This window comes from Diachasma alloeum, unplaced genomic scaffold (assembly GCF_001412515.2).
Source record: "Diachasma alloeum isolate Michigan unplaced genomic scaffold, Dall2.0 Dall_scaffold_00201, whole genome shotgun sequence".
Taxonomy (NCBI): domain Eukaryota; kingdom Metazoa; phylum Arthropoda; class Insecta; order Hymenoptera; family Braconidae; genus Diachasma; species Diachasma alloeum.
This window is the reverse complement of record NW_021680366.1, coordinates 1281344-1304171: the sequence shown is the minus strand read 5'-3', so window position 1 is coordinate 1304171 and position 22828 is coordinate 1281344. Positions and strand designations below refer to the sequence as shown.

The 22828-nt window shown below is 35.1% G+C and overlaps 3 protein-coding genes across 7 annotated transcripts; 1 reads left to right on the top strand and 2 right to left on the bottom strand.

Annotated features, from left to right (window-relative positions):
* Nucleotides 1-909: 909 nt before the first annotated feature.
* Nucleotides 910-11298, bottom strand: LOC107035899 (protein CASC3). 5 transcript variants are annotated; one of them, XM_015253535.1, is made up of 10 exons: nucleotides 11009-11298; nucleotides 10435-10503; nucleotides 7431-7861; nucleotides 6824-6962; nucleotides 6290-6441; nucleotides 5801-6204; nucleotides 4915-5166; nucleotides 3816-3848; nucleotides 3088-3344; nucleotides 910-1729 (listed from the first exon to the last, which is right to left on the bottom strand). In XM_015253535.1, exons 1-10 carry the CDS (start codon nucleotides 11105-11107, stop codon nucleotides 1151-1153), a joined length of 2415 nt encoding a protein of 804 aa, XP_015109021.1. In that variant the 5' UTR covers nucleotides 11108-11298; the 3' UTR covers nucleotides 910-1150. The 5 variants fall into 5 exon arrangements, with proteins under 5 accessions (XP_015109021.1, XP_015109022.1, XP_015109023.1 ...); XM_015253536.1 differs by having other exon boundaries at nucleotides 3088-3332; XM_015253537.1 differs by lacking the exon at nucleotides 3816-3848.
* Nucleotides 11299-14202: 2904 nt separating this feature from the next.
* On the top strand, nucleotides 14203-18808 carry LOC107035846. Its single transcript, XM_015253445.1, has 9 exons — nucleotides 14203-14260; nucleotides 14674-14808; nucleotides 15076-15180; nucleotides 15290-15433; nucleotides 15901-16083; nucleotides 16157-16295; nucleotides 17454-17805; nucleotides 18230-18400; nucleotides 18480-18808. Exons 1-9 carry the CDS (start codon nucleotides 14203-14205, stop codon nucleotides 18756-18758), a joined length of 1566 nt encoding a protein of 521 aa, XP_015108931.1. The 3' UTR covers nucleotides 18759-18808.
* A 1001-nt stretch (nucleotides 18809-19809) lies between these two features.
* Nucleotides 19810-22456, bottom strand: LOC107035893 (U6 snRNA-associated Sm-like protein LSm7). The gene is made up of 3 exons (XM_015253525.2): nucleotides 22343-22456; nucleotides 20896-21079; nucleotides 19810-20186 (listed from the first exon to the last, which is right to left on the bottom strand). Exons 1-3 carry the CDS (start codon nucleotides 22346-22348, stop codon nucleotides 20047-20049), a joined length of 330 nt encoding a protein of 109 aa, XP_015109011.1. The 5' UTR covers nucleotides 22349-22456; the 3' UTR covers nucleotides 19810-20046.
* Nucleotides 22457-22828: the final 372 nt, after the last annotated feature.

Genomic DNA, 22828 nt, shown 5'->3' with positions numbered 1-22828 from the left:
TCTCAACTATCAAGATAGCTCATAATTATCTCTTAGATATTTTGTTGATTCACATATCGTTATTAGACAGTGAACAAATAATTTTAGTTTATAGGCAGCAATAATTCGACATTGCTATAACACTCCTGTCAATTCCCTATTGTTTCGTTCAGTTTTACGGTTTACGATTTTTTATTCAACAATTAAACGCCATGGGATTTCATAATTGAGTAATTTTATTCGTATGATTTTGCAATGCAATTATTATGATTTAATGTCTGAAATTTATTTTCTCCTCTATATCCTTTTTATATAGATCGTTTAAAAGGCGTTTTTATCTGTCACAGACCCTCTAGATTTTCGCAATTTTTTTCATGCGAGAAAATTGAATAGCGAAATACCTTCGGCATGACAAAATTCGATTCAAATATGTAAAAGTTAATAATTTCTACCCCTAACACGTAAGAAGAAATTCGATAGAAAAACCAAGCTGAATTTCTATTGCAATTCTATTCGTTTTATTACTATTTCTATTGAAAATGTTTCATAGAAAAATTCCCATGGAAAACGTAACAGAATAATTTACATTCAATGTGTAATTAAAGAATCACAGGGTAAAATCATGCAATTCCCAATCGAAATAGGAAGAAACGAGTAGAATTCGCATAGAAATTCAATACGCGATTTTCAACGAAATGCTGCAGAATGTCCATTCATTTCTTTTATACTTCAAACTTTGCACTTTTTTTCATGAATCTACAACACAACAATTCCCGGATGAAAAATTTGATAGAAATCTTTGAATACCAATTGACCCGTACGATTTTCTAAAAGATTTTTAATTGAAAAAAACCTCAATAGACGTCGATTTTTCTATACGAATTCATGGGCCTGAATTTTACTGAATTTATTTGATTCTTGTACCCAAGAATGTCTACAGAAAAAATCATTAAATAATTCATACAGAAAAATCGAAATCTATTACTAAATTTTTGTGTGAAATTCTGGGAGAACTCTAATGGAGTTTTTCCCCAAGATCCCAGATTTTTCAATGAAATTTCTCCATACGTGTCAGTCTCCCTTCAATTGAATACCTAAAGTCTATGCATGCTCTTCAATGATAACTGCATTCTTCAATATCCTCCAGTTATTCAGTCAGATATCGATTAATTTAGGCAGCAGCTTCCTCCACAACGTGATTCTCATGCACCACACTTTCGACTTTAGTGATTGCAGTTTCACCAACGGTAATGTCAACACTAGTGGCCACTTTCTCATCATTAATAACAACATTTGTTAATTTATCTGTCTCTGGTGCCTCAACAACAGCTTCAACTCTCTCAACTTCTACCTCTGAAATCTCGGGACTCTTTGCATTCCCTTCGATAACAGCTGTTTCTTTGCTTTCTGATTGTGTAACGTGATCTGGGGGAGAATCATAGCCCTCCAGCTGTGAATTTTCGAATGTTTCCGGTGGAAATTTCTGTTTGAGGTCTGTGGGGTCGATCGTGGGGTCCTCGAAGGATTGGATATTACTCGTTGGGTTCTGTTGAGTCTGGGTGATGCTCCTTCCTCTGCCCCTGCTTCCCTGGTGATACTGGCTATTGTCAGGAGGTGGAAGAATCGGTATTGCTGCCTTTGGCCGGCGCACGGGGGCTGCCTGCTGCTGCTGTGGGGGCTGCTGTGCTGGATTGTAGTAGGTACAGCCTTGGGGCTGGAACAATTCTGGTGGAGGTGGAGGACCCTGTGGCTGCAACGAAATAATTACCAATGATAGTAATTTACAATCGATGATAATGATTCGAATAATATTAACTTAAAACTCATCATGTGAACAATGTATTCATTATTTCACGCGTAAAAAAATCAATAGAAAAACTTAATGCTTCCTTTAAGAAATTGTAATGAAGTTCTATGATAATTCTATTGGGAAATTCTATTTGTTTTTGTTTCTGAATGGAACCTTTACAATCGTTCAAATTTAGGTTTTAGATTTTTTGGGTTATATCGACCCAGTTTGATCCAAAAAATCAGAAAATGGAATTTCAAAGTTTTTCTTCAATTGTTCGCTAATGACTGGATAGAATTGCGGAAAAAATTTACAAAATTTATGGTTAAAAATTTCTACAGAAAAATTAAAATCAATTGACTTTTTCTACCAAACATCTCTTAATATGACGCAATAAAGTTGTATAATCTTCAATAGAATTGATACAAAAAACTAATAGAACTATTTAATAAAATTTTTAAAGAACTTCAGCAGAATTCATTAACAAAGGCGCTAAATTATTCTACTAAATATTCTCATTTACTAATTATTAAGAGTGGGAGATTAACTGATACTAATGACTCCATTTCATTACTTTAGGATTGTCGGTCTCGACTGTTTCATTTTGTATATTGAAGAGAATGCTATATTTCTATTCACTGAGCAGAAACCTCTCCCAATCTTGTTCGTTCACTGAGTGGTGGAGATAACTAAAAAAATGGCCAACAATAGCTTTATAATTGGAGTGAATCCCAATGAGAGTGGGATTGTAAACAGCACGGATTTTATGAAACTATGTCCTGAGCAATCAACTAATGAATTACTCCATTATTAATTCCATACGCCCTCCCTGAGATTTTTCATATTGTTTCAACGCCTTCGTATTTTGTGATTTTGCACCGCATTTTCTTCTATCGCGTATCATTTACCGTTTTATATTATTTTGTTCAATTGAATTATATTTCTTCTTTAATCAATCGTTTTAGATTTCTTTTAAAAATTGCTGTATAAATCAAATGAAAGAATGATGCAACGTATTATTTTGAAACTTTAATAAAATGGTATTAGGAAAACTTTTAATGTATAATTGATCGATTTTGAAACATCACATTTGAAAAAAAATCGTCGAAAATGTCACTTTCAGGGAAATTTTTTAAATTTTTGACCAAGTTTTTTGAAACATCGATTCAAAATTGCAAAAAAATTCCAACGCTACTTCGATAGTAAAATTCTTTTAGACTTCCAGTAAAACTCAATAGAATTTCCTAGCGAAAGCTCCAGATTTTATATCGAATGCATGCACGTACTTATTTTATTACCCCCAAAACTGAACTATTTACCTGAACATTAGGATTATATCCCTGATACCCCTGGAAATTAGGTTGAAATGGTGGGCCGTTTGGTGCTGAGACGTAATTTATGATATTGGGTGGTGCTGTTTGCGATGGGATAAACTGCGGTGGTGGTACTAAAAAGGGTGGAGGTGCATATGGAGCTGGCTGGCCACCTGGTGGCAATGGCATCACTGGCTGTCCACCCATGGGAGCAACAGTCGTTGGTACAGGCGGTGGTTGCTCGTAGTGTCCTTGTGGGTAAGCTAGAATCATTAAGTACCCATAAAACACTTTATAAGACTCTCGTTTGCATCACAAACGTGGGAAAACCCCATTCTCTGTAATAGAGACTAATTTTTCCAGAGTTGGGCACTATTTCATGAAAATCATGCTGAATTACTGTTTGAAATTGTTGTTTCAAGTTGATTATTATTTTTGCTAAATAAATCGTATCTATTTATCATCCTTTTCTTTATCATTATTTATGTTATAAAATTTATTTTTATTTTTATTAATTTTATAAAATTTAATCTTTAATCAGAGAAAGTATTCGAATTGTTTGATGACTGTGAAGTACCAATTCGTTATAAATACATCAAATAATAATTCAAATAGTATTCCACCCAGTTCTGCAATTTTTTTTTTCGATGCATTGAACGAATCAATGAGCAAGCGCAGAAAACAAAACAATGGGAACACAGTAAATAAATTGTTTGGGCGACAATTGCCCTTACCTTGGGAGTCTAGTACACCGTGCGTATTTCCAGCTAGATAATTGTGCATAATAAGAGTGGTATTAATTAAAAAAAAAACAACGGAAAATATTTAATTCAAAGTCATGTTTTTAGGATGTATCTTACATTGGATGAGAGTATGAGGAATTAAATGCGAGGGAAATTACTAGTTAGCTGGCAGTGGTTATAATCAATAAGAAACTTGCGTATTTAATTACGAAAGAGGGATAATTGTCGGATACATTGAATTTCAAAAGATAAATTCGTTCACTCGACCGAATGTGTAATTGCATTCTTGCATGAAATTTTTTGGTTCTATGAAACGACCAAATAGGAAAATTGAATGGATTTTCCACTGAATGGAAAATGTTAGGTACATGTTTCTCCATTTTAGAAATTCATGAAACAATTGGACGTTACAGTCAATTTAAAAAAAGTCTGCATTAGACGTGCCAATACTTTCATTTATTTTTTTCATCATTTATCGAAATGAAAAAATACACGTCTCATATTTTTCATTCAATTCTCACATTCAGCAAGGAAATGATTTAATACAAAACCCCTATAAAAATGGATGTACATAATTATATTCCTGATTGTAACTCGAATTTATCATTTGAAAGTTCCAATGAAAACACTGACATTCCAAGCTTACGTAGATAGTTGAATAAAATCACTAAATTAAGAATGGATGGACGTGGCACCGCATTTTCAACTTCGTTCGAATAAAGGTAATTTATTTCGAAAAGAAAATAAATAAATAAATAAAATAGCTTCTTAATTCATGTGAAAACTCATAAAAAAATTGAATATCTTCTCCCGTTAAACGTAAAAAGTTTTACATTCTCATCATTATATTGTACGCAGATATTTTTTAACCCTTGTTATTAAATAATTCGATTTTCTCCCAAAGGAGCTTCCTAGATGCTCCAGATTGCTGTGAATTTTAATGTAGAATGAAGTATATCCAATTAAATTTTTATGTATTCTCATCGCCATTTTTCTGTAATGACGATACATTTTCAACTATTATAGGAGGACAAATTAGTTCAATTAATGAAGGGAATTTTTGGTTTAGTGAATGTGGAGGTAATCTTACCTTGTGGTGGATAATACCCATGCTGATTATGCTGGGCATGCTGCTGTGGGTATGTCGGCTGTACAGGCCCCTCCGGCATAACTGGTCTCTGTCGAAGACTCGAATATCGTTTTGGTCGATTACCAGCAACATCAGGCAGTGATTGAGGATGAGCTTGTTGCTGAACTGAAGGCTGTTGGGGTGGTGGTTGTTGCATCCGTGGTGGAGGGACGTTTGGACGCTGCTGATTCGATGGTGGTGCATAAAAATTTCCTGAAAAACCAACTATTATGTTATTCTCTTGGAGACCTTCGTCACGATCAAATAATTCAGTGCAAATTATCGCCCCAAATTGTCACAAGACATTTCATCACCTACTATTGCTGTTTACATATGTATATTGTCTGACGAAAAATCTCAAGATATTTTGATAAATAATGATTCAAAAAGTAACAATTCAACAAATGCCAAATTCAACCAATTATTGCAAAAAATCCCATTATTGCCCCAATCAATGATAATTTGTGCTCATCAACATGTGAATGTTCCAAAACATTCATTAACAATTCCCCACATGGGGCAAACAATAACAATGGGGAGAGTGGAATAAAATGAAATAGTAGAAAAACGACTGTTCGACGCATTTCAAGCAGAAAAAATTTTTTTATTAAATTTTTTCTATCAACTTTTGTTTATCAATTTTTTTTTTATTCTTGGGAGTACTGATGAGAATAATAATTTTAAAAGTAAAATGTGATGCTGAATTTCAATCGAATGAAAGAAGAAGTGTAATCAATTATCGATTATGCAAACAGCGACACAGTAATGATGAATAATGTTATATAATGAATTGTCAGTGTAATATTTTAACGTAAAAAGAATTTAAAAATATCTTCTTTCAACTTACGGCTTGGCCTTCCTTGATGATGATAGCCACTTCCATCATTAACAGTCATATGCTTGATATCATTGACAATTTGTTCCTCATCAAGACTCGAATTATTCCTTCGTATATTGTCATTATTAATAACACCACCTCCACGACCCTTCGGTCCCTTATTCTCCACTGTTCTATTCGCAATGACATTATTATTGCCACTTGGTTTAAATCCACGTCCTCTGGCTCTACTCGCTGCCAAACTAACGGACTCCTGAACCTGTCTCTTATTCGCGTGATTCTGTTTAACGTAAACAATTTTTTCAGGCTCAACGTGGGGTATATTCCTACTGGGGCTGAGACTCTGGCTCGTATATTTCGCATCCTTCTTCCAGGCTGGATTTGTGGGCTCATTTGGAGCTTTATTTTCGTTCCTAAAAATAAATATTATCTTTATGATTTTTTCGTTATTTTTATTACGGTTTCACAGAAAAAATTGTCAAGAGTTTTCATAATTACGTGAGATCGTTCTGGGCACCGGTTGATTTATTCTTCTGATTATCCTGCTGGGGCTGGAGTGGTGGAAAATTCGGTTGCTTTGTTTGAGATTTATTTTTATTAGTGTACCATGCAGATGAGATGACAGGCTCCTCAGGAGTTTCCGGTTCATCCTGAGAATCGAACAAAGGGTTAACAGATGGAGCTATTCAAACATTACATTACAGAAACTGTCACATGGCAACGGGTTTTTATTTTTTAACTATCAATTTATTTGAAAACAATGGTTTTCATTTACTTACAGAAATATCAATCCCAAATAATGTAAAAGAGTATTAAATATAAATACTTAATGTTGTGATTTGACGAAGTATGAAAACAAAATAATTATTTGACCCTCATTAAAGACCGAAACGCTTCTAGTGGCATTGACTGTGCCATTGACAGTACTTTTAATGATTTATAGAATTGGAATAATTATTCTGCTTGTCCTTGGAGGGCAGTTGACTCCAGAGCAGGAATAAAAGGTTTTTAATCAATCAATTTAATTATTACCTTGAATCCTCTCAGGGCAGGAAATTCTTCTCCACCTCTGTTGGACCTTCTGTTATGCTTCGTAGAAGTATTATTTCCACTAGTTTTCCCATAGGCGTCTTCGTCCTCCCAATTACGAGTGTATTTGTTGGGTCCACGTCTGTCGAAACATCCAACATGATCAAAGTATATAAAATAATCAACAGTGAATCAGTGGCGAAGTGGTAAATCGCTCAAGTCGATTTTGACTATTGACCAGTTTTCTACGAATACCTTGGAATCTAAGGGAGATAGCGAAATTTTTGCTAAGACCTTTTTTGTAGCTCACATTTTTTTCTACAAAAAAGTTTATCATAAAAATTTTGTTATCTCCCTTAGATTCGGAGTTATTCCTCGATAACTCAGGTGAAAGCAAAGTGGCACGAATTGAAAGAAAAATTATTATATTGTGAGTATTGTGAGCTAGATAACGAAATTTTCGTAATAACCTTTTTTGTAGCTCACAATTTGTTCTACAAAAAATGTCGTTACGAAAATTGCGTTATCTCCCGTAGATTCGGAGATAGTCCTCGAAAACTCAGGTGAGAGCCAAGTAGAATGAATTGAAAGGAAATAATCAATGTCTCACCCATATCTTCTTCGTCTTCTAGCCCTTGGTGGGCCCTCCTCATTCCTTATATCGTACCCATAGACAGCAATGAGCTCCTCGTGACTCTTAGGAGCCTGCTCCTCATCGTTGTACCTGTCGTGATCCCATCTGTCCTCCTTCTCCCTCCAAACTTTCTTCTCCTTATTGTCTCTCTCCGGTGGCTGTTCAACTGTACTCTCAGTTGCCTCCTCAGCTGTTCTGTCATCGTGCTCGTAAAATGTTCCACGCTTTGGTATATACTGCGGGTTTCGTCTGTCCTCATCATCATCAAGTTTCTTCTGAGGTTTATCCTCCTCTTGGCCATCACCACTCTCCCGCTGTCCACCGTCTTGAGAACCACCCTCTGACTCTCCATCACTGCCAGCTGTGTCATACTCCGAATCGTGATGAACCTCTATCTGCTCGCTACTCTGTAAATTCATTATTTTGCGGATGTGGAGATTTCTCTCAGTATAGTGCCCCACTCACCCCTAACTCGTAACAAATGCCCATTTAACGAGAGTAAATCAAGACAAGTCTTCAGCAAAATCCATTCTTCAATACTAAATGACTTCTTCGATCAGTGATAGGGCGTTGCCTATGCGCAATTTACCACTCCTATTCTAAATCACCTTTAATAACAGACTGCCATGAATTCAAGCTGAGAATCTCTTTCCCTAAGAATTCATATATCCACGGATTAATGATACTTTCCCTGTGAAAATTACCATTTTCTGATATTCCCAAAATATCAGGGACTCTGGGAAGAATTCTGAATTCGGAGAAGCCTCGGAGAAGTTGACAATACAACTTCAATACAAATAAGACCCTAATCTTTGTTTATGTAATAGGAGCTCCTATTACACTCTGTTGCGTTTGTCTGAGGCAGGTTAAATTATTTCCACAAGTCATTGTGTGATTCACCAGCGATGAGTGTCAATTATACGATAAAATAGAGTTATCAATAGATTTACATACGAAGAAGGTTCATAGAAAAACCCTGTGAATTCGCTCGGCTGGAATTTTCGACTTTTTTTTTCATCTGACTTTTATAATGACTAGGGCATATTGCGCACTCCACGCGATGAAGCTGAAACTAGCGAAAGATTCGACAGCAGAAGATTCGTCTTAGGCGAATCTAGGGGTGTACAAATGTTTTTAAGTAATGTACAAACTCTTTCGCACTTAAAAAACATTTGGACATATCATTATTTGATTCTCCTACACTTAAATATCCCCTAAATTGAATTTTTCGCTGACGAATATTCTGCTAGTTTCAGCTTTATCTCCACGCGCTATGAAGATACCCATTGGACCTTGTAGTTTTTTTTGCCATAAGAAATATATTCATTTCTCATAAAGTTATATTCATATTCATTCCATATTGAAATTTACCAAATTAGCCAGGGCACAGACGATGTAATTTGCTACAGAAATCGAAAAATAATCAATGATCAACCCATTCGAAACGATAATTGAGAGTAAAGAGTGATGTAGTCAATATTTTTAATGATTTCTAAGTTTACGGTACTTTTTTTTTCTAGTGTTTGTTGAGAATAACTTAACTTCAACTTTTAACGTTATTTATTGCAAGAAACATACATTCTTACAAATGACCATTGCTCGAGGACCTTCAGGCTAGAATACACTTATTTTTTACAGTATTAAATCAGTAGCGAAGTAGTAAAACGGTTTAAGTCGACTTATCTCCCAGTTGAGTTTTTGAGGAATATTTCCGAATCTAACGGAGATAGCGAAATTTTTGTAATTACCTTTTTCTCAGGTCTCAATCCGCTCTACCAAAAAGGTTATATAAAAAATTTTGCTATCTCCCTTGGATCCCGAGATATTCATTGAAAACTGGCTAATGATGAGACTCAACTTTTGAAAACTGGCTAATGATGAGACTCAACTTTCGAAAATCCTCGAGTCGTTTCATCTCGAAAATCATTTCGAAAAAAATGCGCTGATGGTACATTTTTTTTCGAGGTAAGAGATGAGTAGGATAAAATGTTCAGAATATTTTCATTTTTTAACAGTTGAAATTCCGTAAGTATAGCTATACTTATGGTTATAGAAATAATTTTTATTTATCGTTCTTTATAGACAGGCTACCTACAGTTCATAGTTAATAGTATAGTTAATTTAACTCTATTCATATAGTTATGTCTACGATAATACCCATGAATAATTAAATGACATGGATTTTTTTAAAGGGAAAAGAGAAGAAAAATATAGAGTTTAAAAGACTTGAAAAATTCATGTCGAAGAATTCGCATAGAAAATACCAAAAAAAGGATTTCTTATGAATCAGTTTTTTCCATGAAATTTTTCGTAGGGGAGGGCGGGGTAAAACGGACACTTTAAACTTTTTTAAAATTATCCATAACTCAGAAACAAATTGATCAATTGAGCTCAGTCTAGGGTTGTCACAAAGGGAAAGAATTGTTCTTTCTATTGAAACAAAATTATTAAATTTTATCAACATTTCAACTCCTTATTAACATTTTTAAAAAAGTCGAAAGTGTCCGTATTACCCCAACCTCCCCTACGTGATCGACAGCAAAAGTTATAGTAGGGGAGAGTGGAGTAAAATGGACACTTTAGACTTTTGTTTTAATTACTCATAACTCAGAAACAAATTTATCAATTGAGCTCAGTTTAGGCTCATTACAAAGGGAAAGAATTATTCTTTGCAATGAAAAAAAAAAGACACTTTATCAACATTTTAACCCGTCGTTAACATTTAAAAAAAAGTCAAATGTGTCGATTTTACCCCAACCTCCCCTACTCAAATGCTTCTTGCATTACTCCTCTAGCCCTCTAAATTCTAATCACAAATTCCATCGAAACTCCCCAATGTGCCTTAATTCGTATACATTGAGTGTTTCGAAATGCATTCTCAAAGCTCCAAAATCTCTACCAACAAACACTTCTTTAATCATTCTCACAAGATTAATAAAAATCATGCATCAAGCTCCCACTCCAAAAACCAACAAATTACTTTCGATCCCGCTCCGTCGACCTCGATCGCCTTACATTTGACATTTGACATCGTTCGACGGTCTCTCATCTATCCACAGAAACGGAGCAAAGATTACAAAGCTATATAATCTCCAAAAAAAATAGTAATCGATCAATCCATTGAAAGGAACGCCCCGAGAACCTCATAAAATACTTCAACAATACCAGAGAAGACTCGACCGATTAAAAATCATGAAGACTATTTGTCTACTGTTAGAAAAATTATCTTTCCAACAGACTGCCGGCGACGTCCCTCCATTCCACTTCAAGATTCCGATGACCCTAACCTTCGCAGTGAATAATTTCCTCGACTCAAAAAAAAAAAAATAACTGAATAAACTCGACTCCTTATCATGAATAAAACAAGCATAAACGAAAGATCCCGTAAATGACCTCGATCTCGTTAATAAGATTGAAGGAAAAATCACCGGTAGAGATTATCGTGCTCCAGATTAATCGAAAACGCCTACAGTCCGCGTGACAGACTCCAAAATAAATTCCCAGTAAATTTATAATTTTGGATGGAGTGTTCACTGCGATTGAGAGTTGCTTACCTGGGTTTCCTTGGTTGCATTGAGCTCCTCGTAAGACTCCGACAGGTCTTCAGACCCTCCTGACTGGTCTGACTTCCTTCTGCGACGTGTATCAGACATTTTAATTGCTCCAAAAATTTTGAAACTACCCAACGATTATTTATTACTCATTCAAGTAATTATTTCTCCATGCAATATTGAAATTGCACCGTTATGACAACGTGAGCCACTGGACTCCTTCGATCTGATTTTTTTTTGGGAATTTGGGGCTTCGGACTGACCGAATACTCGCGAATTTGTGGTAGTGTAGAACGTCGAGCCACTACTAGGCGATTTACATTGAACCCACGTAAAAACGATGCCACCGCTCAATGTTGACGACTTTTGAAACTAAGTTTTCAGGCATTTTTTTCGTTTTGGAGTATTTATTGGAGTAATTGAGGTTCTGGGAGGCTTCGGTGAGATTTTGGAAGGCTCAGAGGGATTTTACTATTTTTTTCATCATCGAACATTCCATTGTTCAATTTCGAATGTCATAACAATGTTGTGATTGTTTGTTGTTATTTTGGGTAACGAACGTGATGAGTCAATGATCTGCTTTGGTAATCGTCGGTAAGGAAGGGAATCTGCAGCCGCGAGAGGGCGCTACGTGTGCGGGGAGAGGAGCACCGCGAAAATTTTAAAATTGGCGGTCGACTTTTTAAAACGTTTGTAGGGTGTGCGTAAAGGCGAGAGGTCGTGTGTAAATAGTAGGGGAGGTTGGGGTAAAACGGACACTTTTGATTTTTTTTTTAATGTTAATGAGGGGTTGAAATGTTGATAAAATTTAATAATTTTTTTTTCAATACAAAGAACAATTCTTTCCCTTTCTGACGAGCCTAAACTGAGCTCAATTGATCAATTTGTTAATGAGTTTTGAATAATTTTAAAAAAGTCTAAAGTGTCCGTTTTACCCCACCCGCCCCTATATTTCGATACAAGTGCGGAAAAGTGTTTTTTGGCTCGTGGGAGGTTTATAGCACGAGCCGAGGGCAAAAAACACTCATCTCATGAGTATCGAACGATATTTTTCATCATGATGTGTGAAAAGTGGGATTTTGCGCACGCAAGACTTGCGCAAAATTTAACTTTATGCACAAGTGATGAAAAGAAATTTTTGTGATACCTGGCTCAAAAGTGCACTTTTCGAAACAGTTGAGGGCGTGTAAATCGGTTGTTTTCCGCACGGCGTGCGTGAAGTTCACAATAATGCGTAAAGGGAATTTCGAGTGCGTAAAGTGAAGAATTATTTATCCTAGGGAAAGAGTAAAATTCACGACAGTGCGTAAAGTGAATTCTTCACTTTACGTAAAAAAACTACCACATTATCCTACTACCATTCTAAACAGTGAACTCGGTTGGCAATACAAAATAGTATATTTCGTTTCGAGTGCGGAAACGAGTTTTTTGGCTCGTCAGCCAAAAAACACTTTTCCCACGAGTATCGAACGATATTTTTCATCACAATGTGTGGAAAAGGGACGTTTTAGGCACGCGAGGCGTAGCAAAAAAGTTACTTTTTCGCACAGCGTAATAAAAAATAGGATATATTACATGTGCGTGTGAACCAGTGGAATTTTACGCACGTAACATAATATACTATTTTGTGATGCCTGTCTCAAAAGTGCACTTTTCGAAACGGTTTAGTGTGCGTAAAGCGTTTGTTTTCCGCATAGCATGCGTAAATTTCACGAGAGTGCGTAAAGCGAAGAATTCACTTTACGCACTCAAAATTCACTTTACGCACGCTCTTGAACTTTACGCACTCGGGCACAAAAACGGCCACATTACCCCCACTACCGTTTCAAACCCTGAATTCGGCAGTTACCACAAAAAATAGAATACGTTACAAGTGCGGGTGAAACAGTGAAACTTTTCGCACTAGTAACACAATATACTATCTCGTGTGTATATTGTATAAAGAAAGCCTCATTGGATTCTAATCCCACTTCAGACACTAATCTAAAATGAAAGCCTTTTCGTAATGAATAATAACTTTATTGACAGAATTTGGAATGGAATAGATAAGAAATTGAATATTAAAAGTGAAACTTCACTTTTATATAAAGGCCTCATTCCTCTCTCATATACGTAGAGGGAACTCCACATTCATTTATATGCGGTTCGGACCCTTAATAATGCGAGCACTACCATATTCTGACTAAAATTGAAAGAATAAATTTTACCCTAGGATTATTTGTTTAACAAGGCTTGGCACAACTAAACCTAAACCATTTTATTTTTGCAATTGAATTAATTATTTTCACAAATAAAACGACCAATACATATTCATTTTTCATTGTGCACTGTTAGAACTTTTTTTAAATTTCCTGGAAGATATTATAAATTATAATATAATATATAAATTATAAAAATTTGTAAATAATACTATTATAAATATCTAAGTTATTGAATCTCATGAGAGTGACATTGAGTCGAATTTGGGGAAAAAATGATTATGATATTTCAAATTTTAAGTAGAATTCACGGAAGTTCATGAGTTTTCACGGGAGTGAGATGGAAATTTCAGAATTTGATTGACTTTTTAGTGGAACATAAATATTCAGAAACAAAATTACATGAATTTTCAAATTTGCCCTGATTTTTCTGAATTTTCACAGAATAATTGAACTGAAAAATCAATTATTTTATTAATTTCCAGATCATTTGAACGGAAAATCAATGGAATATTTGATTTCTTAATGACAAGATTCCCTGACATTTCATTGAAACTTGAACCCGATAAAAATTTCCGGAATTTGGCGCGGAAAATTTTTAAGTGTGGCAACTCAGATTACCCTGCCGAACCTGCACTGCATGCGCGTGCGTAAAGTGTCACTTCACACACAGCAGGCAGAATAAAAAATTTCTCCCTTGTTCATTCGCATGAAGTAAAGATGATAAATCTAGTTATTCAAATTTACACCAGTTATTGCACTTTGGCTGCAAAACTCAAATGCTTTCCTTTCGATTAAAGTACTTTATTCTCACGGTCATTGATCTAAAAATCTCCCGTAAGTGAAATTATCATTCCACTGTGGGAAAATTATATTACCAACTCTTTCTCCTTCAGGGAGTTGAAGAGGACCAGTAAAAAGTGGGGAGACGTGTGTCAGTTTGAAAGTGCGAGCCGCCGAGAAAGGTACACCGCTAATCTCGGCCGCGTTTTAACAGCCATGAGGTGCACCATCCCACTACATAAAGTGCCAACTGTAGCAGCAATCCTCAATGCCGGTAAAGTAATTGTCATCACTATCTTCAATTATTCAGACCAGTGAAATTAATTATTCCCACACAACTTGACAAATTATTGGTAAAGAAATTTATATTTTGATAAATGAGATAAAAAAACCGGCAACGTCGTAAATTTCACTTCCTTTCTTTAGAGAAGTGAAAACACTCGTCAATGAGTATATGAAATTTTCTTTCGTCTTTCATCGATGTCTTAAAAGTTCAACTTGTTAGATCAATTTTTTTTCGTAACATTATTCACCCTCGGGCAACACTTCAAGCGGCAATCGCGTGGAAATTATTTCGGTGAAAGTTATCGTAAAAAAGTGCTTTTTCGCGAGGGCAACTTGTCTTCATTTTATAGCTCCTCAAATTCATCAATTCTTACATGATAATTTTTTCCGATTATATTCCAGTTGTTCTGGTTGTCGGGGGAAGAGAAACGAACGATGCGGCTTGTATCGAGGACAACAAATTTTACAGAAATCCTAATACACCTGCGCACAGCGTTTGGGCGCCAATTGAATGCGCCAAATATTTTTTGTGTTTAGGTAATTTTTTAACGTCTTTTCCTCATTCATCGTAAGATTTCAATGAAATTTTTTCAAGTATTTCAATGAAAAATTAAATTCAATTGAGCAATAATTATAATAACGATATGAGAGAGAAAAATAATCTTTTCATTTCTACCGCAAGAACAAGTTTTTATGCAATCCTCATTAACAATAATTTTCCTTCATCAAATTGAGAACTGAAACTCACACGATTCGAAGAATTCGCAATTTCCCATATTACCATTGTTGCAATCTTATTTGCAGACAATGAGGTATTCGCGTTCAAATGCTCGGAGGGACTCCTCTTCGATGTTACCAGGCAGATATGTGATTTTAAAGCTAATGTTGACAATTGCGACGTGACAGCAGGTAATAAAACGCGACTGAAATTAATGGCGTTGTGAAATTTTATCGAAGGTGTGATTGGCATACTTTAGGCAGGGTAAAATTTCATATTAAAACAAGTTTCAACTCTCAGATGTACAACCACCGAGGCCTTTGCTTGAGAATGGAGATTGTGATGGTGGAAGTTTGGCATGTGGAGATGGCACTTGCTTACCAAATATTTATTTCTGCGATGGGACTGTCGATTGTCCTGATGGATCTGATGAAGCGTGGTGTGGTAAGGCAGCACGGACTAAAAAATTTAATACAAAAACCTATCGAATTCGTTAGAAAATTCTATTGAATTTCTATTGAACGGTTCTATTAGTTTTTGGCTGATTCTATTAAAATGTTCAATAGAAAATATTCAGTAGAAAAAGTCAATAGAATTCAATTTTTCTATATAACTTATTCTATCGAGATATTTTCTATAGAATTTCCTCGGCTCAAATTTGCCAAGTTTTTTCGTTTGATTTTCTTGATGAGAAGAAAAGAAAAATAGAACGAAAAAAACTTGGAAAATTTGAGTCGTTGCGAACAGGTGACGAAATAGTATATTTCATTACAAGTGCGTAACGAAGTACTTTTCCGCACGCACGAGTAACGAAGAAATTTTTCACGGTGAAAAGTGCCGAGTTCCCATGAATCGCGGGACATTTTATTGATGGAGAAAAATCAACGCGTTAATATTATCGTCTCTTCCAGATAATCAGAATGACCCAAATGCCGCTTTCCCCTGTGACCCTGAAAAATGTTCACTCCCAAATTGTTGGTGTTCTCACGATGGAAAACAAATTCCCGGCAATTTGACAATATCCAATGTCCCCCAGATGATAACAATCACCTTCGACGACGCTGTGAATGCTGAGAACTTTGACCTCTACACCAGTGAGTACACAAGAGTTTCACTTTCTCAATGCGACAATGGAAATTGATCAAAACCTTTGATATTTCGAAACAGAGCTGTTTAATGATGACAGGAAGAACCCCAATGGTTGCCCTATACGCGCTACTTTCTATGTCAGCCACCAGTACACGAATTATCGAGATGTTCAGTATTTGTGGAACGGGGGGCATGAAATTGCTGCGCACTCTGTGACGTGAGTAAAAATAGTATTCAATTATATGAGATGGGAAATTAGAAAATCATTACACTATACTAATGCATAGTCAATGAGCAACGTTTCGCTTAATATTTAAGCTTCCTCAGGCTCTTCACGAGTTAAAGTATAGCAGAGACTTCGTATAAGACACCTCTCTATAAGATACCTCGCGCTCTGAGCGCTCGAGGCTAATATTCAGAAAATATCTTTTCGAAAAGGAATATAAAACAAAGATTTGTATAATCTAGGATCTTAAGCAGAGATTATCCTTGTTCCTAGGCTTATGTTTATCCCTGGCGGAATAAATTGCTGACAAAAACGGTGACACCATTTTTTTAATAGAGGAACTTTTCGTGGGTTTCGCGATCCCCTGACCGCTCAACCAAAGGGTTCGATAGGACCGACCGTTTAACTGATAGATATGAAGGGTTTTTTTTATTTAAGTATGTATTACACCCTTTTCGCCAAAATTCACGTTTTTTGAATTTTTCTGGCAAATTGTTGATCGGATTGACGTGAAAAAATATACTGTTTTTGCGTTTTATCATTACTTAATCACTCACGAAATTTCATAATTGTGCAATCATTTTTCTGCGTTTTTCCTAAAACTTTTGGGAAATTCACAAAACTTTAGAAAAAATGCAGGAAAACGATTGCACTACCGTGAAACTTCGTGAGTCATTCAATAATAATAAAACGCAAAAACTGTATATTATTTCGCCTCAATCCGATCAATAATTGGCCAGAAAAATGAAAAAAACGTGAATTTTCGCCGAAAGGGTGTAGCACATCCTTAATCATCCAAACCGTATGGTTTATTCTGCTATAAAAAAATTACAAAAATACAAATGTGTTTACAAAATAATTCTTTAGGAACTATTCGTAACGATTTACATCACTTCTTCAAATCTTCAATTCTGAGGAGTTCAAGAAGGAATCAATATGTTTGAGAATAGTTCTATTCAATTTCTTTAAGAAGACTGATTTCATAGGGTGGGAGGAAGATATGAAGGTTGTTATGAAAATTTCTCCATCTTCCTTAAATTCGGAGATATTCCTCGAAAATTCAGCTGAGCAAATTCATCTTAAATCCTTTTACCGCTTTGCTACTGCGTTGTCTTTCGACCCGAAAATTATCCTTCGATTGATTTCCAGACATCGTGGACCAGAGGCGTGGTGGTCCCACAACGCCACAATCGAGGATTGGTTCGATGAGATGGTCGGACTATCCAATATTCTCAACAAGTTCGCCGCAGTGCGCTTGGAGGACATCAAAGGCTTGAGAGCTCCATTTCTCCGAGTCGGATGGAACAAACAATTCCTCATGATGTCTGAATTCGGATTTTCGTATGACTCTTCAATGGTCGCGCCCTTCACTGATTCACCATTTTGGCCGTACACTTTGGATTATCAAGCTCCACACGACTGCGTTGGCACTGATCAGAATTGCCCTACTAGGGCCTATCCGGCGGTCTGGGAAGTCCCTTTGAATCAACTTTTAGTTGGGGTAAATAATGAGTGAAGTATCACCGCTCATCAAACAATCCGAAGAAAGAAAACCGAAAAAACTGACGCCCAAGAAATTTTGGGAATTCTTTTGGCTTCCGAAACGACGCATTGAAATAGTTTTTTGGCTTAAAATCCTTGTGCACACTATAACTTTGGAAAAAATCGATATATTAACTTGAAATGTGGCATGAAGTTTCCTCTTATCATAGCAACTGTTCGTATTAAAAATTAGTTGAATGCAACAATCACTTTCGGAGATATTCAACTTTGTATGTAAATCCATCTCATTCAATAACTCGAAAACAACTCAATCGATTCAGCCAATAAGAACCCATTAACTTGCCATCAATTTATTGATGTAATTGTAATCAATTGTTGTCGATTGTGCACAACTTCTCAAGAATTTTACTTTGATTACACAGGATTACACATGCGCTATGATTGAACAGTGCCCGACGAGTTTGACTGGCGAGGAAATTTACAAAATGTTGATGTTAAACTTTAAAAGACATTATCTGACGAATCGAGCGCCGTTCGGTCTGCATTTCAATTCCATGTGGTTCAGGAATCCAACGAATATCTATGCTTTTGAGGTAAAATTGATTTATTCTGTAAACTTCAATCTAATCTCTTTGAAATCGTTCTGACTCATTTTTCTGCCCTTTCTTTCAGAAATTCTTGGATGATATACTTCATCTGTCAGACGTCTACTTCACCACTACCCAACAAGTGATCGAATGGATGAAGAAACCAACGCCAATCGGCGAAATAGCGTCCTTTGAACCTTGGCAATGTAATGCACGTGATTTCGATCCTCACGAGATCGCCTGTCAATTGCCAAATGCCTGTAAACTTTCAAGTCGAGTGCTCAAGTCTTACCGATATTTGAACACCTGTTTCGATTGTCCAAAACAGTATCCATGGGTCAGGAATGAATTTGGAAGGGATTAATATCCCAAGGAAACCCAAGAGGTTCTTGAGTTCATGAAATTAATTAAGAGAAGCCAGAGTAAAATGGACACGCTTCTTCCCCCAATTCGAAGTCACGAATGAAAAAATTTCATACAAATAGCTAGCAGATCGTTTTGTTGAAAGATATTGGATAGAAAAAAATCAATAGATTTAGATTTTTCGAAATAAATAGATAAAAAGTCGGGAGCATTAATTTTGCATATTTTTTCACTGTATTTTGATTTCTCTCACGAATGAAAAAATTTCATACAAATAGCTAGCAGATCGTTTTGTTGAAAGATATTGGATAGAAAAAAATCAATAGATTTAGATTTTTCGAAATAAATAGATAAAAAGTCGGGAGCATTAATTTTGCATATTTTTTCACTGTATTTTGATTTCTCTCACGAATGAAAAAATTTCATACAAATAGCTAGCAGATCGTTTTGTTGAAAGATATTGGATAGAAAAAAATCAATAGATTTAGATTTTTCGAAATAAATAGATAAAAAGTCGGGAGCATTAATTTTGCATATTTTTTCACTGTATTTTGATTTCTCTCACGAATGAAAAAATTTCATACAAATAGCTAGCAGATCGTTTTGTTGAAAGATATTGGATAGAAAAAAATCAATAGATTTAGATTTTTCGAAATAAATAGATAAAAAGTCGGGAGCATTAATTTTGCATATTTTTTCACTGTATTTTGATTTCTCTCATAATGAAATTTAAGGGAAAACAACAGCGAATTTTTGCCGAGGATTTTTTGAAGAAAAATCCCAATAGAATGACTTGTAAAAATAATATCTACTGACTGTTTTCTATTAAAAAAATATCTATTGAACACGCATGGCAAATTTTCGATAGAATTGGAGCAAAAAACAAATAGAATTTCTCAAGAAAATTCTAATAGAACTTAATGGAGGGAGGACAAGGTTTTTTCATTAAAATTTTCCATTCTGTTGACATAATTATCAAGGCGTCCATCTTAGCCAGGCTTCTCTTATAGGCATTAAATTGTTCATGTGTGGTTTTAAGACTGAAGCTCTGATGTAGAAGAAATGATATTTATTCTTTTGCAGAATCGAGATGAAAATCACTGTTTTACGATAGAAAAAAATATTGATACTTATTTACTGATCCCTAACCATTCGATTCAACATTTTTATGGTTGTAAATGACACATATGGGGAACATCTTCCCCAATTAGATCCTCCAGATTTTTATGGATCTATTTACTTTCGAACAGGAATTTTTATAATTGTTTAAGAATTCATTGATCAGTTGACTAGCTATCCTGTTGAATAAATGGATTTTGAATTGATTCCATACCATCGACGGGACAAATTAACACTACTGACGTTCCTCGGCACACCACGAGTCCTAGCATACGTGTGTCCTGGTTCAGTTTGTATGGATCGTCTGGATCTGTGGAAAATCGATAGATAAAGAAACATTATTTGTTTGTCAGTTTTATAGGTAATTTTCACAGCTTCCACCAGCAGAAAGTTTCATCTACCGAATTTTCTAGGAAATTATATTGGATTTCTATTTAACCTCAATTGAAAATTTGAGGATTTTTTTTTCCAATTTTATTGAAAAATCCCGCAGGTTTGCGATGCGTTTTTTTAATTAAAAATGTCCAAAAGACACTTTCTTTTTCATAAATATTCTATTTTTGACTCAATTTCTTTTCTCCTCTCATAAAAAAAAATGTTGAAAAAAAAATCGAAAATTTGAGCCGAGGAATTTCTGCAGGATGTGTCTCAATAGAATAAGTTACATAAAAAAAAATTTTCAAAATTTTTATAGAATATTTTCTGATGAGAAAAAAAAACAAAAAATCTGCCGAATTTTTCAATAGAATTAACAAACAACAAGTAGAATTTTCTATAGAAAATCGAGTAGAATTATCTAGTGAATTCACTAGTTGTTTGAGATTTTTTCGCGCGCAGTAGTATCAAGTATTCATTTATTATGGATTGAAAATAAAAGAATCAAAAATAACGACGATGGTGTTTCATGTCAATCATTTGAGATAGATCTTTTGTGATCAGAGAGACATTGTGAAATTTTTATGAAGACCATTCATAACATTTCTTGAGGACATTTCCTGAAATTGGAATAATAATTTTACCTCTGAGATACTCTGTGGTGTTATCCAGCACCAGATTGAGCAGAGGATCGTATCCCTTGAGAATTCCAGCAGCTTCTCGACCACCGGCAAATTTCACACGAATATTTTTCTCCAGATATTTTGATAAATCCAAAATACTCTCCTTCCTCTTCTTCTCCTTGTGATCACCGTGTGTATTTTGTTGCTGAAAATAATATGATAGCAATTCTCTTCAACCCACTCATACATATGAAAATTTTTAATAGAGAAAACGCTCGCTTTCTCTAACGTTTCAATTTCGATTGGAACTCTTTAAAAATTCTGTTCGATTGCTTTTTTCATTTTCTTTCTACTGAAAACTCAATTGAAAACCATCCAACTTTGTCGTGCGTTTGTCCAGGACCTATTGATTGAAAAAAAATCAATGGATTTTAATTTTCATTTTTCACTATGAATTATTGAGGACTTTCCTACAGCTGTTTTTGGGCGCAGATTCTTCACCATTTCATGTTAGGCAATCCAAGAAGAAAAAATCTCGCAAATTCACGCCCAAGAATTCCTATAGAAAAAGTTCCGACAGAATAAGTTAGTGGAGGGTGGGGTAAAATGGACACTTTAGACTTTTTTTCAATTGTTCATAACTCAGAAACAAATTTATCAATTGAGCTCAGTTTAGGCTCGTCACAAAGGGAAAGAATTGTTCTTTATATTGAAAAAAAAAAATATTAAATTTTATCAACATTTGAACCCCTCATTATCATTAAAAAAAAACTCAAGTGTCCGTTTTACCCCAAGCTCCCCTATTGACTTTTTTCTATCGAATATCCATCAAAAACCGCAGGAAAAATTTTAATAATGTTCAGTAACAATTGGCACAACAACAAATGGAATTTCTCAAAGAGAAATCCGCCAGAATAAAACTTGAAATTGAACTGTGAAAAGTTCCCCTGCGAAAGCGCAAGATTTTTCCGTGTAATTTTGTCATGCGATATATATTTTCATTTTCTAGAAATCCGAATAACATGATTACAATTAGGGGAGGTTGGGGTAAAATGGACACTTGACTTTTTTAAAAATGTTAATGACAGGTTGAAATGGTGATGAAATTTAATAATTTTTTTTTCAGTGCAAAGAACAATTCTTGCACTTTGTGATGGGCCTAAAGTGACCTCCACTGATAAATTTGTTTCTGAGTTATGAGTAATCAAAAAAAAGTCTAGTGTACATTTTACCCTCCCCCCCCCTACTTTATGATTATTCACAAAGCCTTTTACATAGTTACTGAATTCTAAATGGAAAAGTAAACGGTTTGGAATACACGAATAACCTTGGAAGCGGTTCAATATGCATTCTCGCGGGTTTTACATAAATCTTTAGGTGGAAATGACTGAATACATTGTTCTAGTTTCACAATTAATTCCAATAATTGACGGAATGATCATAGAAACAATCTCAATTGTTTACTTACAGCCATAGTTGACGCTTCACGTTTGTTTTCGTCGGATATTGCGATCTCAGAGGAATAGTATAGGTTAGGTGTAAATATGTGTAGTGTAGGTTATGGTAGGTTAAGTTTTTCAACAGGGCAGACTTCTACCATGCGAGTGTGCGTCAAAATTTAATCGCGACCAGTTAAAAATTTAATAATCCGATAAAAATTCGAAAAACATTGACTAATATGACTTGTTCACGTGCAGCAGTCTTGAGTCTCTATCGGAATTTGATTCGAGAGAGCAGAAAATGGAATTCCTACAATTACAGGTACATTAAAAGCTAATATTAACATTTTTTTTGGTTATTTGACGAATGAAGAATTTGTTATGAGTGCAATGGATGTATTTCATAGAAAAGCTGACGCATTCGGTGGAAGATTCTAGTGGAGCTCTATTGAAGTAGTAGGATATCCAAGGACTTTTGCTATTTTTTAAGTTTAAAAAATTTCAATTGTTTAATG